The 15,610-nt window shown below is 42.5% G+C and overlaps 1 protein-coding gene across 1 annotated transcript; it reads right to left on the reverse strand.

The window, feature by feature from the left end:
• Positions 1-10,284: 10,284 nt before the first annotated feature.
• COPRS (coordinator of PRMT5 and differentiation stimulator) lies at positions 10,285-14,871 on the reverse strand. Its single transcript, XM_075441175.1, has 4 exons — positions 14,708-14,871; positions 14,104-14,191; positions 13,299-13,529; positions 10,285-11,210 (listed from the first exon to the last, which is right to left on the reverse strand). Exons 2-4 carry the CDS (start codon positions 14,186-14,188, stop codon positions 11,041-11,043), a joined length of 486 nt encoding a protein of 161 aa, XP_075297290.1. The 5' UTR covers positions 14,189-14,191; positions 14,708-14,871; the 3' UTR covers positions 10,285-11,040.
• Between the last annotated feature and the right edge of the window lie 739 nt (positions 14,872-15,610).

Consider the following 15,610-nt stretch of genomic DNA (forward strand, 5'->3'; position numbering starts at 1 on the left):
GCCTGACTACCATTCTCTTCGTAACACACACGAGACCCACGGCAGAATCTGTCAGAGCTTTACCCCCGTTCAGTAGGCTGCTGTACGCCGTACTTGTCTTCCCAGCCAAGGGACGGTCACCTCTGCCCTACAGTACAGAACTGAAGAATATGATTTAATGAGATTTAATGCAAAGATGTTGTGAAATAAAAGCATGTGTTTTGGGAATGGCTATATTGCTGGCTTTTCCAGTTCCTCGTGGCAACAAGTTCCGCCAACAAATGCATGCAAATTAAAAGCACTTTTGAAAGTTCTATTTGATTATACTGAAAGAATGCGGAAAAAAGAGATTCTTCTTTGAAGTGAAATGCACTGCAGTACTGAAACTAAGGAAGCTTTAGTAACCATAGCAACATTGTAATTTTCATTATAAATTTTAATAGCTATTTAATTTGGCAAATTATAGACTGGCATTCAAGCCATTTTTTTCCAGCAGACCCTTGCATTTCAATATATGAAGCTATTCATGTTCACTAGCAGTGGCCTCTGAAGCACTTTGCAACGTAACTACCCTCCAAATATAATTTTCATATCAGACTTGACAAAGAAAATTTGCTACATAGTCTCTACTTCTGCTGTTACCGTCCTTGACAACTTTTTTTTTTTAAACCAAGTGAAATGTTTGCAAATGTTAATTTTTTTATCAGACAGAATGAGCAATGTTTTGTGATGACTAACTTGTACATTGTTAAGAGTAGCTGAAATACTTTGTCTTCAATATCCAAGTTATTTTAAAAGTATGTAGCTGTATGGATAGAAGATTAATGAATAAAGCTGGCCCTGAGCGATGGTAGAATGTTACAATAGGCTTTCTGAAATTCACTGCTGAACAGAAGACTGCTAAGCAAGAAAAAACATACTATTTATTACTAGTGAATTCGATGAAGAACATCAGTAGTAGCATAAGTTTCCATGCCTAAGAATAAACTGCATTCCTCCGTTGTATACTACAGACTAAAAAGCTAGAAAACAAGCAACTATTTCAGAAATCCAGAACTTTCTCAAGATAATTATAACAATTAAACATGAGAGACTCTCCACTGAAAAACACATCTTTCTCAGGTCTTAAGTGTGTAATGATTTAAAATCCACAGTCAAAAACATCAGCAGTGAAAATATGAAGTCAGAAGGAATTCGGGATATGTCACATTATCACAGCTGTGGTCTACCAGGGTATGCCAGCACTGTCATGATTCACAGGTTTTTCTCTCAGAGTACTAGTTTTCTAGTAGAGTACTAGTTCACAGTGCCCTGTTTATCGGTAGGACCATGGAGATGAGAGGCCTGGTACACGCATGTGTCATGTCCTCTCATTCAGTACGGCCTCTGTGCACCACCTGAAGGACAAGTTAAATCACATGCAGTCTTGCTCAGTGGGGGGGGAAGGATGCCATTTGACAGCGGTACAGATACTGTGTTTTGCCAGATAATATCAACCAGAGAGAGATCTCCTAGATGTCATTCTAGATGTAATGATAGAATCAAATAAAATGAAATGGTAAATCCTCAATGATCCTTACTTTCTTAAAGCAAAGAATCTATCTATCTAGCCACAAGAACCTATTCCTAGATTGCAGTCCCCATGAAGAGATGCAATGAGATCCCTCGGGTGGAAATTTGGAACAGCCAAGAATAAAGAAACTTCTTTGTTATTATTAGAACATGGAGGATATTTGATAAGACACGGAGAAAACAGCTGTTGCCTACATCATTAAAATAGCATTGAACGGTCAAACAGAACCTGCATGGATTAACCACGGGAGGAAGCGCTAAAAATACATATTCCTCTCACATCAGTGTCATGTCTAAGGTACCACAGCAAGTAAAGCAAAAAAGGGTACAAGGCTCTCTAAACTAGAGAAGGGAAAGCTCTCAGCTCAATTACCTGAGGCTTCAATTAATCAAAGAGGAAGTAATCAAGTCAAACTTGAAGCACGCTCCAAATTGCAAAAATGAGCAGTTACCGCACACTCACTCTCCCTGTGTTCTCCCATATTTACCTCATTTCAGCCTCCTCCCACACTCACTGTTGATACAAGCCTTGAGTTGTTACATACAAGTCAGAGAACACAGTTCTTTGCTAGCATGCATTGCTGAGGCTAAGTACTACAGATAGAAAAAAACCTAAATTTAACCCCATGCAGAAGCAACCACTAAGTACAAAAAAGACAAAAGAAGAAAAGAATCCTCCCAAAATGGAAAATTCAAACAGAAAATGAAACACAAACCACAGAGATAAGCCCTAAAACCAATAAAAACCCTATTGCCAAGACTTGAGGACTGAATTGTGGTGGAAGCTAGCAGTAAAGCCTTAGCAATATCCAATACCAAGGTAAGCTGAACAGGAATAACTAAGCCAGATTTAAAAGGATGTTTCCCAAGTACCTGAGTCTCAATTACAGAACAGTTAAGTCCATTAGCAGGACACTGAACTTCGTCCTTTTGTTTGCGGGCAGTCAGGATCATGAAGGCTGGGTGTTACCAATTTCTCCAGTCTTATAATACCGAACAGCCACGCTCCTACATGCCAGCAAAATGTCTGCATTTACTCTCTTTTCACATGGAACCTAATTAAAAGTAAATGAGAGTAAGGTAACCTGTAAGTGACAAGCACGTGGCTGATTTAAGAAGCTGATACATCCTCTGATCAGTTACACTTTGTGGAGGGACGGAAGGGGCCTTGTGCAGCCAGCGTACTGGAGAAGGGCTTCCCCTCGCCGTCAGCATTAGCTGCCGGCTTTAGGCAGTCACTCCTTTGCACAACAGAAGCCCTGCTGCAGTTAATGGGACAGATGATGAAACTCCCCATTCTTTGGTCTGAGAATTTACCTCCATACATAATTAGAAGCACCATCATTAGTGTTCAGAATTGCAGGCAGAACCAGATACACAACTATTCCTATAGCACTGTAATGCACTTTATAGACCACATAACAAAGTCTGTTCTTAAACCAAATCCCAGATCTGTCTGAAGAACAGTTAGCCCACTTCTCTCCAAAAGACCAAATTAAATCTAATCCACCTATGAACACAAGTGCAGATAATAGAACAAAATGTATTTCTTATCTAGCAGACAGGCAGTCTCTGCCTGAGAAACATTTATCTAAGTGGCTTTACTTACAATGTCTGAAAAATCCCACTGAAAAGACCAGCCTTCTGGCAAACTACAAGCTGCAGAGTTGAAGGCCCAATCAAACAAATCAAGTTACAAATGATGCAGAAAAGCTAGAACCAACTAAAACAGAAGCTTAAAGATGTTTCAGACGAGGAAAATAATAGCCTGTTTGAAGAATATGGAACTGAAGCTACTGATAAATGTAACACTGAGAACAAGGGGGATATTCTAGCAATTCCAGTAGTTACAGCAGACAAGAAAATTATGATGGCTTCTGAATTAGCACTGTGGCTATCTACAGGCTCCACTCTTGTGCATTCATTTCAGACTACCACTTGTCCCGCTTCAGGTTGTGATATAATGAGCTAACTGCAGCTGAAACAAAATTTGCAAACTTCCCTTACATGTTCTTCTCCTGCAATAAGGAGAACGCAGCAACTGAGAGTCCTATACCAGTGCTGTTGCCCCACATGGACTTCCTCAGGCTTGCACATAGGAACAAGCGCTTGTTCCAGCTGATTAACACTCCAGGTGCTATTTTGTACATCATCTCATGCGTTTATAGTTAATTATTAAACCTGTATTTATAGCTTTGTCTGCAAAGTAAGAACTTACAAGATGTGTTAAACCAATATGGAAGAAGCATTTCTTCTGCCACAAGAACTGCCTGGCTGTAATACTGAAGGACAGAGGGTTGGGCTACATGACCAAAGCGATCTCTATCTCCGACACATAGCCATTAAAAGTTTAAAATAGCAGCTATATTAATTTCCCCCTACACCCTTCCCCTTCTCCCTAGGGGAGTTTTAAGAGGAGTTCTGAACTGCAATGTAGTATCAGCGAGAGCAGTGGATGTTGTCTACCTCGAGTTCAGCAAGGCTTTCGACACTGTCTCCCATAACATCCTCCTGGGGAAGCTCAGGAAGTGTGGGCTGGACGAGTGGTCAGTGAGGTGGATTGAGAACTGGCTGAATGGCAGAACTCAGGGTTGTCATCAGCGGCGCTGAGTCTAGTTGGAGGCCGGTAACTAGTGATGTCCCCCAGGGGTCAGTACTTAGCCCACTCTTCTTCAACTTCTTCATCAATGACCTGGATGAAGAGTTAGAATGTACCCTCAGCAAGTTTGCTGATGACACCAAACCGAGAGGAGTGGCTGATACACCAAAAGGCTGTGCTGCCATTCAGCATGACCTGGACAGGCTAGAAAGTTGGGCAGAGAGGAACCTGATGAGGTTCAACAAGGGCAAGTGCAGGGTCCTGCACCTGGGGAGGAAAAACCCCATGCACCAGTACAGGCTTGGGGCGAACCTGCTGGAGAGCAGCTCTGTGGAGAGGGACCTGGGTGTGCTGGTGGATGACAGGTTGACCATGAGCCAGCAGTGTGCCCTGGCTGCCAAGAAGGCCAATAGGACCCTGGGATGCATTAAGAGGAGTGTGGCCAGTAGGTCAAGGGAGGTTATCCTTCCCCTCTACACTGCCCTAGTGAGGCCTCATCTGCAGTACTGTGTCCAGTTCTGGGCTCCCCACTTCAAGAAAGATGAGGAGCTACTGGAGAGAGTCCAGTGGAGGGCTATGAGGATGATGAGGGGACTGGAACATCTCTCCTACGAGGGGAGGCTGAGGGAGCTGGGCTTGTTCAGCCTGGAACAAGAGAAGGCTGAGAGGGGACCTAATAAGTGCTCATAAATATCTGAAGGGTGGGTATCAGGAGGATGGGGCCAAACCCTTTTCAGTGCTGCCCAGCAACAGGACAAGGGGCAACGGGCACAAACTGAAGCTTAGGAAGATCCGTCTGAACATGAGGAAGAATTTCTTCCCTCTGAGGGTAATGGAGCACTGGAACAGGCTGCCCAGGGAGGTTGTGGAGTCTCCTTCTCTGGAGATCTTCAAGACCCGCCTGGACAAGGTCCTCTGCAGCCTGCTCTGGGTGACCCTGCTTCAGCAGGGGGGTTGGACTGGGTGACCCACAGAGGTCCCTTCCAACCCCTACCATTCTGTGATTCTGTGATCAGACAGTTTTTTATATCAGACCCAGTATATTTTGGTAAAAAGCAGTTAATACAGCAACTGGAACCAAGCAGAAGAATGTAACAGGCCTGCACAGCATAAAATCTAGATGTTCCTTGTTATCCTCCTCCGCATTTATTTTATTTTCGCAAAAGATGCTATTTGGGAGCATATGCAGTTCCTGTTTTCTAATATTGTTCATTTTAGCATCTATCAAATCCAGACCAAACACATAACATGTTTCTCTCCTGACAAAAAGGGTGCTTTTGGAGCCTCTCAGTTCAGTCCCCAGTCCCTTGCAAAGAATTCACCTGAGACACCACCAGCTCAGTATTCATTTTTGCCAAATACCTCAGTATGAATTGGCTTCAAACTGGCTTTCAGTGGCTGACTACCTAGAAATTAATTCAGATCTAGTGCTGAACAAGGTTCCAGTTTATCACCATTCCCCCCAAAAGTCACTAAGACAATCTCTAATATATTATTTTGATTTGTTGCCTATGCTTCTGTTGGAAGTATCAGCTGTTCTTCTGGCCTTGCTATTCCAATTCTACCACTCTACTGTTACCAATACAGTGAAGACGGGCTCAGCTAAAATGCTCTTCCTTACTGTCTGGAAGTTCAGTTACATAAAAGGAGGTTGTACTCTCTGCTGTGGCGTATAAGTCCTGTTTAATCACACTGTCACACCTATTTACTTCCCCAGAAGCATTTGAGCATGTAACATGTACAGTGGGACACGGAGTTACACAAATTCCCAGCAAACTAAAGCCAGCCAGTTCCATGTTCTAATGTTGCACATTTACTCACAAACCTGTAAGGTGTCTGGACAAAGACTACAGATTAAATGATACTACTTCATCTGTGATCAAATAATTAAAAAAAGACAAAATATTTTCTGAAGGAACTCCTCAGGGAGAATGTGAAAGTTCTTGAGTATTTCCGAGGTAGAGATAGAAACACTACATAACTTGCTTAATGTCAGAACAAGACTCCACAATACCTGCACTGATTAAAACGGCAAAGCAGCACAATGAGAACATGGCATTCCCTGGTACTCCAGGTCTCATAGAAAATGTGTTGCTCAACGTAAATTTTACTAAGGACCAGCAGCTCAGAAAGGACTGTGCAAAATTAACTGGTATTTCCCTTTGAGGGAAATACACCAATAAACTGAGACCTCAGGCTCATAAACAAACACAAACAACTTACGTATAGAACTCAGTCTTAAACTCCTGCATCATACAATGAAAAGATTTTCCAGGTCTAAATGCAGAAGTTGCAGGCAGGTAGAAAAGGTTTGATTAAAATAATTCAGGCCAGAGTATCAAGACTCACTGAATTATAAAAAGTTAACCTTTCTAGGCCAATTTCAGCTACATGTCCTGAAATTAGCTATCCTCAGGGCAGAGACAGGACCCAAAAAAACCCCAAAACCAACCTGCAAATAAACGAATATAGACATTGAGTCACATTCATGTTTTTTTGCTCTATGAAGATCAATGGAGTTACAAGTAATGTAAAGAAAGCCCATTATATTAAGAACTAAAATCCACAGCAATAGTATAACACTGAACATGAGCTTTAGCTCAGAGGCATTGCTCAGGGGGATACACAGGGACAGAGCTTCTGCTGGGGTAATGAGCTGCAACAGTTCATACCAGCTGAGGGTCTATTCCAAATGCTTAAAAGGAAGCTGCTTCCATCACTAAAACCAATTATTAGGGTTGTATGCTTTGCAGCTTTTTTCAGTAGGTTAGTTTCTTCTGCCAAGCTAGGAAGCTATGCTATGAGCAGCTGATATTTCCAGGACTAACAGCTCCACCACAATTTTATCCTCTAATACTCGAGCCTCTGACACCAAGGTTTGCAATACAGAACCACAGTGGGTATGTATCACAAGTTCCTTCGCCATACCTACAGAAATTTACCCACTAGCTTCACAAAATGACCTTTGTTACAATGGGATTTACACTGGTGTCCTTGGAAGCAACAGATGGTCAGGATGAGCTGCTGCCATCAGCATTTTTCCTTTAGTCAGTGAAACTACCCACAGTCCCTTCAACAGTGGATGTGTTTTCTTAGCTTACAAGAGCACACTAGTTAAAAGATGGGACAAAGCACCAAGTCAAGCAGAAGTGTCTTTAAAAGACACTAAAATGGGATGGATTTTGTGGTTATATAAGAACAAGAAACCACTATCTCAATCTGATGTATGAATTAAATTCTGTACCTTATCAACAGGAAACATGAAGACATTTCCTTCAATTATTTCCTCTTGCAAATCGTTCGCTGTAGGTCTCAAAGGAAACAACAGATGCACCCAAAACAAGTTTTCATTTCTTTGCTGGCCCGTTGAAAGAAAACGCAAAAGTCTGGGGTTTGTTTTTTTTTTTTTTAAAACACCTCACTATTTAGACAAACCTTCTTGATCAGAGAATTTCACGTACTTCACGAACAGGCTGGTATGATTATCTCTACCTGTAAAATGGGGAAATGAGAAGAAAAGCAAGAGCATCTTCCAAGTTGTATCCAGGTCTCCTTCTGAGTCACCATATTATGCCACATTACTAAACCTCCCCCACAATATAAACCCAGCAAGCATATTAACCTGCAGCAGAGCCTTCCATCCTTTGAATGTTATCTTATACTAGGGGTATACAAGGGGGAAATCTTGTTAGAGATGTATGTGCATTTAACTGAGAAATCTTTGACACTTCTGATGAATTTTCTGAGTTATTTATGTACTGCCAATGTGTTTCTCATATGCATAAAATATTTATGATCTTGGTACTGTAATATGACTCTTTTCCCTCCGATAATTTGAGCAGGCTGAAGGGCTGACGATCTTGGCTTGAATTGTTGGCTCACGTGTTACCTTATGTTGTTTTTAATTGCAGTGTATTCTTGCCTAGAATGACACGCTTGTGTCAACACAAAACAGGCTCAGTGCAAGATTCACAATGGAATTTGAAACGCTCCGTAGTGCTGAAACACTGGAATCCGTGAGCCTGGTTTCAAATCCTTCCAGGGAGACACTTTCTGAGAAGTCTGCATCTGGTCTTCTAATCCCACTGAAGTTTGAGAGTATTCAGATCAAGCTTTACATTAAGGTCCTTCCCTAAAAAGCAAGGCCAAGACAAATGAAGTTACATTTGCCAATATTCAGAGAGTGCAATGCATGTCTGCTGTAAAATCCTCATGCCATTTTTTCCAAAGCTGGTACGGGTGGTGTCAGTTTTAACCTTAAAGGGAAACTGAAAACAAATCTTATAGGTTTACAATCATTTAAAAAACGAACAGCTCAGCAAGGAGGCCATTCAAGACAATTTCTCCTCAAATAACAAGACAGTCCAGATACACAAGGTTGATTGCAATTAAAGGTACAGGCTGAAAAAACAAACTTGATTTATAGGGTGCATAGAAAATGGCTTGAAGACTTCAGTACTGACAAAATTTTGGAACCACACAGAAAGAAAATCATCTTAATTGATGTTATAAAGGCTTTTTGGTTATCCTTTTAAAACAATTCTAAAAAAGGTGGGTTTGCTTCCACAGAATTCTGTTAGTTTCATCTTCATTAAATACAGTGGGATATCTCCCACAAGCGTAGTATAAAAATATATTAAGCTCGAAGTGAAGTGATGTTCTTTTCTCAGCCATGGGAGAAATTTTTCAGTCCAGTAAGTATAACTTCAGAGTGAAATAAAAAAAACCCGAGAAACTAATCAGGGCTATGAAACAGCCTCACTAGGGAACAGGACTATGCAGAACACAGATCTAAACCGCTGTCAATTTTAGAAATCTAGCCCGTGGATCTGACACTTGCTGATGAAACTCGGCACCAGATGAAAATACGCTGGGCAGGGTAGACAATTTCTTGCTGCCCTCTGCAGGGTAGCATTGCCATCGACGGCCGAAGCCAGGGAAGCGGTGAACAGACTCACAAAATAACCAGTGCTTTTTTAGAGGAACCTTCACAATTTACTGGCATATTGTTACTTCAACAGTAATCCGTACTCAATTTATATTTATTAATATTGCATTTATACATGCAAATCAACAATTTTACTCCAGTTGATGAGTCAGTTATAGTCATGCTCACAGTTTCATTCCTGATTTCTCAGTTAGAGAAAGAAGCCACTAATCATCCAAACCTGACAAACTGGGCACAACCAATTCTCACGTCCATTCCACAGAGTCAAGCTCATGTTCTAACTAACGCAGCACTCAAAGAGCAGCACTCTCTCTCTGATATACAGAAGCTCACAGAACAAAAAACCAAGCCCGATGCCTTAGAGAGCACAGCTAGGGCTTTCTTGCCGTGCTGGGAATGAATTCTGTTAGGCTGTGCTTTCTGCTGCATGTATGCGTTCTGGAGGCTTGCCAAAGTAAGTTTTGATGGAAATACTACTCTCTAGATCACTCCAACATAAAGGAATAAAAGAACAGGCCCTCTTTCTTGCAACCTCAACACCAGGCTTCCACTCTTTACTTTGATTGCTTGCTGGGTACTAAGATGTAACCAGGAACTTCAAGGTACCAGAAGAAAAGACTCTTTCAAGCTCTTGTCTTTCTCTGCTCTCAAAGAAAAGATTAAACAAATATCATCACGTTCTTCACTTCCTCCTTCCAAACTAATGCGTAAATTACTTCAGTCTCATACACTGGATGATTTAAAAAAAAAAAAAATCTTCCAGTGGTAAATGCTGACTCCTTGCCTGAGAATAAACAAACATGGGTACTGTGCTTCAGCATCAGTCTGTGTTAAAACACAAAACCATCAAATAGTTCTCGAGAGATAGGTGATTAATGAAACATGAGCATTAGCAGAAGATTATTGTTACTCAAGTGACCAGCCGTTCAACGCACTTACATATTTCATTTTAGAACGTTTCCTTTAACCCCAAAGCAAAGGCAAGCAGGATATGCTTCTAGTTCGAGCTATTCTCTTAAGAGACTTTACGGAGGTATTTTGTGTTCCCATCTTCTCACTTGCCAAAACACAAACAACAAAACGAGCGTTATCAACAGAATCATGAACTTTAATTCACTACTGTTCGCAGGACACAGAGATTATATACTGCAAGACACTGTGCAAGAATATTTTCTGCATCACTGCACATCTGATGTCACATGAGAATGTTATAAAGACAACTGTGAGACTGAAGGATAAAATGCTGATACACAAGAAGGTCTGATGTAGTGAAATCTTTGCTGGGAGGCAGTCTTAAGCACCCAGCACTCCTATCAGATACAGCAGGTCCTACTCCATGTCCATATGTGTATTTGCAAAATGTGTATCACATATTTGTAATTCCTTTATACTGAAATACATAAAAATAAAAACAAAACAACTCATTCCATATTTGCCATGGCTAATTTTGTTAAACATCAGTATTAAATATGGAATCACAAACTGCAACATTATAATACAACAGAGAGGTTGGAATGAGGAAGAGTTTTTAAAGCTCTCCAAACCAATTTGACAGCATCAAATGAAAAGGAAAGAAAACTACAGGTTTCATAGACACACAGGCATCAGCATGTCAAAACTGGCAAAGGCTGGCAAACAAGCTGAAGTTTAGAAATTCAATGCTTTGTCTCAAGCAATTGATCAGCAACAACACAGTTCTATATAATACAAACAAAAAGAAGTCAAGAAATGCATTGACTCCTTACAGCTAGAACCCGCACTCTCATTTTCAGAGGTCAAACACCGTGAATTTATAAACAGCTCAGAAACAGTCTAAGCAAAACTTTCGAGATGGTGTAGCATTTTGGAACTCTGCAAGCAAACCAGGGGACTTGACATGACTCAACTGGTGAAGAACATAATCCAACTCAGAAGCCACACCTAGTTCTGACCACGGTCAACCTCATTCATCAGCATCATCAAACTGCCCAAATTCAGTCATTCTAACTGGTTGTGTAAAATTAAGGTGAGCTGCATGGTGACAGCATGGGCTGTAAAACAGATCCTCCTGCTGTGAGCATGAGGCCAAAAGATTATTTTCCTGAAAGCTTCCACAGTAGAGATCATCAGCATCTAAAAAAGATCAAAGAAAAGACTTAAACTATGGGAAGTACTTAGAAAACTAGTGGTGTAGAGTACCAGATTATTTTGCAGGTCTACAGCATCTTCCAGTTAAGTATTTCAATTTGATCTGCCAGCACTCACGAATTAGACCTACAAACAAAGCAAACAGAAAGCTGAATTTGGTAACGTCTTCATTTTAAGGAAGGTTCTTGCCACAGAGAGAAAACAGTTTTCCAAAAAGCTCGGTGGTTCAGAACATACGACACCAGCTCTTATAATGCATGCAGTTGTGCTACATTTTCTCCAGGCTTAAAAGGCTCATGAAACCATTACTTTTGTTTCTCCTCCCCCTTCCTGCTGTCTCCATAACCACATCCCAATCAGAAGCCCTCCAAACCCTTTAAGAACTGGATCACCGGACAGAATGGAAGGGTGGGGTCCTGTAACAGCTAGCTCTGGACATCATTTCTACTAGGCTAGAATTAAGCCTAATAAGCCTGTTATTTAACCAACCTAGCAGAAAAATAGGGCAACAGTCCTTTCAAAGAAGCAAAAAATTTCTAGCCAGCAGACACTGAAAGCACTGAGCAAATGGAAGCCCCAGAGTCTGGGGCAGCAGAGGACCCAACACAGTATATCCATGTGTCAGCTTCCCAGTTACACTGCCAAACAAGCCATCAAACCAATCATTTTTAAAAAGTTTTGAAAAAAGATATAAAATGACAAAACAAGCATGTGTTTTTTATTTGTAGCAATTAACAACTCAGACACTCATTCTCAGTATGCTTTACAAGTATCTGAATCCTATAATGACAGCTTCCTTCAAGTAAGTTTGTGAGGATTTGAAGAGCACAAGCTACAAGCAAGGATGAGTTAGTCAAATAAAAGAAAAGAGGAGAATCACAGAATCACAGAATAGTAGGGGTTGGAAGGGACCAGTTCCCGTAAAAAAAAAAATAAAAAAAAATCAAAGCATTCCATAAATTTGAGCAGATGAGAGACTAAAAGGAAAGCCCAGGATGGGAGAGAGGGAAATATCTGAAATGGAAACAGTCATCTTCCCACATTACTCAGCGTATTTCCATTTTAAAATCAGAATGATTTGATAGGAAGGCTGCAAAAACTTTCCCACTTAGTTCTGTTATTAAACAATGGAACTTGAATACAACAGCCATTTACAGAATTAAAATAAACAGAGAATCGATATTTCCTAAGCAAAGAAAAGATTGTTTGTATTAATTACAGAAGATACATATTAACAAGAAGAAAATGGAAATGGTACTATTCTGCTTCAACAAAGACGCAGGTCACCACTGCTGGCTCAACTCCATCCACTTGTTCTGCCCCAACATACAGCCTGGCAAATGGAAGACTGAGACTCTCAGTTCAACACGTCAGTCACCATAAAAAGGTTTACAAACTGGAGGATTAATATGACTCTGAAGATGTGGATGAAACTGCTTCTATCCATTGCCACCTTTGTTCATGGGACTGATCACATGCACAAACACTTAAGAGGCTCAAGCTTCAAAAAACCGATTACAAAAAACAAAACAAACCCCACAAAAATAACCAAAAAAACCTGCCACAAAAAAACCCCCAAACACTACAGCAAAGGCAACAACAAACCATACTCAGAGACTGAGTGCTTGTCCTGCTCCCCTCCAAAGAACTCCATGCTCTACAGGGAAATTACAGTGTACAATTTGGATGAATTTTCTTGGTGGAAATGAACAACTTTTACACAAAAAAGTTACATTCCTGCACTCCATGTACCTTTCTCTTCTGCTTCACTGAGATACACTACTGGGACCTAGCTTCTCCAGAGAAACTCAATACACGCATACAAGTCTCCTTACCATTCCACTCCCCAAGAATTCAATTGCTCAAGCAAGAGTTTCATGTGAGCTTCACAACACTGCCTTTAAATCCTCTGACAACAAAATTATGCATTACAAATCCACGAGGACGACAATGACAAAAGCTGCTTCCCAAAATAGAACGTGGAGTTATTTAAACACATTCTCCTGAAAAGCACCTACCCCCAATCACATACTAACCACAACTCAAATGAAGCACAAGTAAATTTGTACTCACCATAAGGATTACATTCAGACTCCTCCAATTCTTTATCCCAGTCCTCCACCTCTTGAAAAGTTACAGCCTCAAGCATACTGGAGACTTCACCACCCAACTCTTCTAGGTCAGGAAGTATATGAACACAGTCAACAGAAGAGCTACTGACATCCTCTTCATCATGAGAGCTATCAGAGAATTCACTTTCTCCAGACTCATTCTGAACATTCGGAATATTCTCCAGCAAACATTCTAAAAACCAAAGAAAGAGCCAATAGAGATACTTCGGAATTAAAGAGGAGCAATTACATTCTTAGCATGCAATAACTCAGCCAGGTATATGAATGCACTTTGTGATTATTAATCTAATAATAATATACGCAATTCCTTACACATGTAATACCACTACAGTGCTACTTCAGGCCTCAAATGCTTGGGAACACTGGACATAGGCTTGCATCAAAACACTAGCCCAAGTTAGGATTTTCCACAGACTCTTGTTGAAAAATAACTCTTTAAACTGGGGCATGGACCTAGAAGTCTTGTTTCACCACATTCACCTGTTAGTATTTTTTAAAAATAGGTGTGTTGAAAAAAACACAGCTCTAGTTTACAAAAAAAAAAAAAGCTGGGGTTTTTTTTTTGGTAGTATTAATTACTCTTGCACCTAGGCTTACGCAAACATCTACATGGAAATAATTCACTGCAGTAACTAAAGAAGTATTTCCCATGCATCATCAAAGAATTTTAAGCATATTTCCTCAAGCAGAGTGTAAGTTTCATTACTCACAGTCTGCTTGGTGTTATCCTAGTATTTTAGGCTTACCTTTTCTGGGCTTCCACGTCATAGTTTCTCTCTTACTAGGAAGCTGTTCCTCCTCAAAGCTTGTGGATTCAGTGGCAGCAGCCATCACCTACGAAACAGTTTAAAGAGTCCAGTAGCACCTTTCACTGATTGCTCCGATGAGGCTCATGCAGCTTCTACTACATTTGAGTGTTTCTGAGCCCTTGCGCATGACCTGTTTGTTTGTTCCCTTGATAAATCAGAGGTTTTAAACTACAGAGGCCTTCACTTCAGAAAGAGAATCTGACGAGGGATGGCTCATCCTGCTGCTGCCATCAGTCAGCCCAGGCAGCAGCCAGCACAGAACAGCCAGTCCCCTCACTCACAGCTGTAATCCTGCTGCCACCCTGAGCGCTGGGAACAGGTCCCAAAATTGACCCAAATTCCCCCCTTTTGGGACAGCAGCAGGCTGTGAAAGCTGCAGAGGTCATAAAGACACAAGTATGAGTACAAGCACCAAAGACTATAAACTAAGCACCTCATGGAAGCCAACATGCCAAGGGGACGGGGAGGGCCAGGTGCTCCACCAGCCCTAAGGAGCTGGCAAAAGATGGCGAACATGCACCTAGAGAGCAGAAGGCAATACCTCAGCTGGGTTGATGGTCTCCAGAGGGAAAGGGAGCTATTCCCGCCACTTCCACTACAACAAAGATGAATTCGCTGAAGGACAGCCCCTGCCCAGGCCGGTGGGCGCGGGAAGCTGGGCTCCCAGGTGCTCCAAGAGCCGAGTCCGGCGGGCACCGCCGCCTCCGCTGCCCGCCCCGCGCTCCCCGTCCCGCAGGAGCCCCCCGCCGCGCCACGCCGCCGCCGCTGAGGGAGGCCCGCGCACCGCCCCGCCGCAGCCGCGCGGCCCCTCAGCGCCCGGCCCGGCCCGGCCGGCAGCAGCGCCTACGCCCGCCCGCGGCCACGGGCACCGTCAGGCGGACGGGCGGCGAGGAGAGGAGAGGGGAGTGGAGGGGAGGCAGCTGCTGCCGAAGCCGGTGGACGTAATGGCTGTGCCCCGGCACCTGCTGCCCGAGGAGCCCGGTCGCGAAAGAGGCGGGAACCGAGGCGGGGGGCGGCTGCTTCCACAGAAGCCTCGGTGCGGGCCGCGCCGCCGCCTCCCGGTCGGCCTCGGTGCGGACCGCGCCGCCGCCTCCCGCGCCCCTCAGCCCTCGGGGCCCGCCGCTGCCGTGTGAACGCAAACCAGTGACTTTCTTCACTGCTCCTGGAAATCGCGTCCAGCAAGAGAGGAAAACAGCCTGACTTGATACAGAAACTAGCAATCAAGAAAAAAGGCAGAGAAACAGACATCAGGGCTGTGAGAAAACACCTTTACACTCGTGAAGCTGTAAATAAAGCATCAATGCCTCCCCAGGCTTTGTGGCTTTTTAATTTTGCCAAAAGGTGACAATGTCCTTTAGGCCTTGTGGTAGCAGCATGCTCAGAGAAAGCACAAAGAGAGGGAAGCACCAGTGCTGCACGGATCCTTCCAGTGCTTCGTGAGCTG

This window comes from Opisthocomus hoazin, chromosome 21, assembly GCF_030867145.1.
Source record: "Opisthocomus hoazin isolate bOpiHoa1 chromosome 21, bOpiHoa1.hap1, whole genome shotgun sequence".
Classification (NCBI taxonomy): Eukaryota; Metazoa; Chordata; class Aves; order Opisthocomiformes; family Opisthocomidae; genus Opisthocomus; species Opisthocomus hoazin.